Source organism: Oncorhynchus nerka, linkage group LG8, assembly GCF_034236695.1.
Source record: "Oncorhynchus nerka isolate Pitt River linkage group LG8, Oner_Uvic_2.0, whole genome shotgun sequence".
Classification (NCBI taxonomy): Eukaryota; Metazoa; Chordata; class Actinopteri; order Salmoniformes; family Salmonidae; genus Oncorhynchus; species Oncorhynchus nerka.
In genome coordinates this window covers 67,979,312-67,982,491 of record NC_088403.1, presented here as the reverse complement: position 1 = coordinate 67,982,491, position 3,180 = coordinate 67,979,312, and the positions used below count along the sequence as shown (strand labels likewise).

General features: G+C 44.2%; 1 protein-coding gene across 2 annotated transcripts in view; it reads left to right on the top strand.

Moving 5' to 3' along the window:
• The window catches only part of LOC135572976 (dachshund homolog 2-like), a 13,104-nt gene extending 11,696 nt beyond the window's left edge, over positions 1-1,408 (top strand). For both annotated transcript variants that reach the window (XM_065022001.1, XM_065022000.1), the window contains exons 7-8: positions 41-109; positions 319-1,408. In XM_065022001.1, the coding sequence (XP_064878073.1) occupies positions 41-57 (17 nt within the window). In that variant the 3' untranslated portion in view covers positions 58-109; positions 319-1,408. The remainder of the gene's footprint in view (positions 1-40; positions 110-318) is intronic.
• The last annotated feature ends 1,772 nt before the right edge of the window (positions 1,409-3,180 follow it).

The window sequence follows — 3,180 nt, the reverse complement described above, 5'->3', positions numbered from 1 at the left end:
GACGTGTATTCAGTCTAATGAGGGTTCTTCTTGACCACAGATATAGTTGTACCGTGAAGATGAACCAGACCTGAGTGGAAACCAGGACAAGACACTCTGATTGGTCAAGGTATGGAATACTGTTAAATATGTTAATGATCCCCGAGATATATTTAATATGATGGTAACATTTTGGACAGGGAAGAAGAGCGGAATGTTTTTAAGTATTATATTATGTATTTTTTTTTATAGTAGCTGTAAATTAAACGTGTTACTCTTGAAGACTATTTTATTCCAATATTTCTCTCTTTCTCCCTCTTCCGTCCTACGATTCCCAAGATCTAACCTTCAGTTCTGATGACCTCACCCCGACCCCGTCACGGGGAAACACCAGCCCGTTGCCACGACGACCTAGACAGTGGACCTCCTGGAAAGCTCCCCTTTCTCATCCCCGATGACTGACTATCGTACGCCTCAGAAATAAACGGATGAACCAATTAGAGGAGAGTAAAAAAAATATATATATATATATTTTGGATCAGAGCGACATCAGTGTTCTGTTCGTTCGTTCCTTCTGAAACTTGGACTGATGGGAAGAGAGGAATGTTGTTGTTTCATCGCTTCAACTTTACATCTGTCTATATATATATATATTTTGGATCAGAGCGACATCTGTCTATTTCTATCTATTTATTTCATGTCTATTTCTATCTCTCTCTCTTTCGCTTTCCCCTCCAGAAGTGTTTTGTGGGGAAATATTGATTTAGGTCCTTACATTAGTCCACCATTCTGTTCCTGACCCCCCCGAACTCTAACCCCTTGACCTTGACCTATTAGAGTGAGGACTGTTGTGTTGCTGTTTTTGTTTGTTTTCTTTTGTTCGTTTACCTATAATTGTATCACGGTCGAGAGACTGAATTGAGGACGATGAAGAAAAAGCCGCGTGGATAACATTCGGCTCCGTCCCAAACAGAAGCCTTTTCGTCTCTACTTTGGTCGCCAACATGTTATGGTGAAAGAATATAAACTCGCCGGTCACGGAGAAAAGGGTCCTTCTACTTGTAAATAGTGTTTGTGACTAGTAGGGAGTAGGGACTAGTGGGGACTAGTAGGGACTAGTAGGGAGTAGGGAGTAGGGACTAGTAGGGAGTAGGGACTAGTAGGGAGTAGGGACTAGTAGGGAGTAGGGACTAGTAGGGAGTAGGGACTAGTAGGGAGTAGGGACTAGTAGGGACTAGTAGGGAGTAGGGACTAGTAGGGGGAGTAGGGACTAGTAGGGACTAGTAGGGAGTAGTAGGGACTAGTAGGGACTAGTAGGGAGTAGGGACTAGTAGGGACTAGTAGGATGCCATTTGAGACTGAGTGGTTTTACTGACTGTATGGAGTTTGAGACCTGACGACAAATACATTATTAAAATACCAGACTTTATTCTCTCGCCTTCTTTACACACACACACTGTTACACACACACTGTTACACACACTGTTACACACACTGTTACACACACACACACTGTTACACACACTGTTACACACACTGTTACACACACACACACACACTGTTACACACACACACACACACTGTTACACACACACACACACACACACTGTTACACACACACACACACACACACACACTGTTACACACACACACACACACACACACACACTGTTACACACACTGTTACACACACACACACACACACACTGTTACACACACTGTTACACACACACACACTGTTACACACACACACACACACTGTTACACACACACACACACACACACACACTGTTACACACACTGTTACACACACACACACACACACACACACACACACACACTGTTACACACACACACACACACACTGTTACACACACACACACACACACACACTGTACACACACACACACACACACACTGTTACACACACACACACACACACACACTGTTACACACACTGTTACACACACACACACACACACACTGTTACACACACTGTTACACACACACACACACACACACACACTGTTACACACACACACACACACTGTTACACACACTGTTACACACACACTGTTACACACACTGTTACACACACACACACACACACTGTTACACACACTGTTACACACACACACACACTGTTACACACACTGTTACACACACACACACACTGTTACACACACTGTTACACACACACACACACACTGTTACACACACTGTTACACACACACACACACACTGTTACACACACACACACACACACACACACTGTTACACACACTGTTACACACACACACACACACACTGTTACACACACTGTTACACACACACACACACACACACACTGTTACACACACACACACACTGTTACACACACAGACACACACACACTGTTACACACACTGTTACACACACAGACACACACACACTGTTACACACACTGTTACACACACACACACACACACTGTTACACACACACACACACACACTGTTACACACACACACACACACACACACACTGTTACACACACACACACACACACACTGTTACACACACAGACACACACACACTGTTACACACACAGACACACACACACTGTTACACACACACACACACACTGTTACACACACTGTTACACACACACACACACACACACTGTTACACACACTGTTACACACACACACACTGTTACACACACACACTGTTACACACACTGTTACACACACACACACACACTGTTACACACACACACACACACACACTGTCGTACAAACACACTGTTATACACACACACACACTGTTACACACACACACACACTGTCGTACAAACACACACACTGTTACACACACACACACACTGTTACACACACACACACACACACTGTCGTACAAACACACACACTGTTACACACACACACACACACTGTTACACACACACACACTGTGTGAGTCAATGTGGAGACTTCTCACCTGCTTCTCTCTCTCTCTTCTCACCTGCTTCTCTCTCTCTCTTCTCACCTGCTTCTCTCTCTCTTCTCACCTGCTTCTCTCTCTCTTTTCACCTGCTTCTCTCTCTCTTCTCACCTGCTTCTCTCTCTCTTCTTACCTGCTTCTCTCTCTCTTCTCACCTGCTTCTCTCTCTCTCTTCTCACCTGCTTCTCTCTCTCTTCTCACCTGCTTCTCTCTCTCTCTTCTCA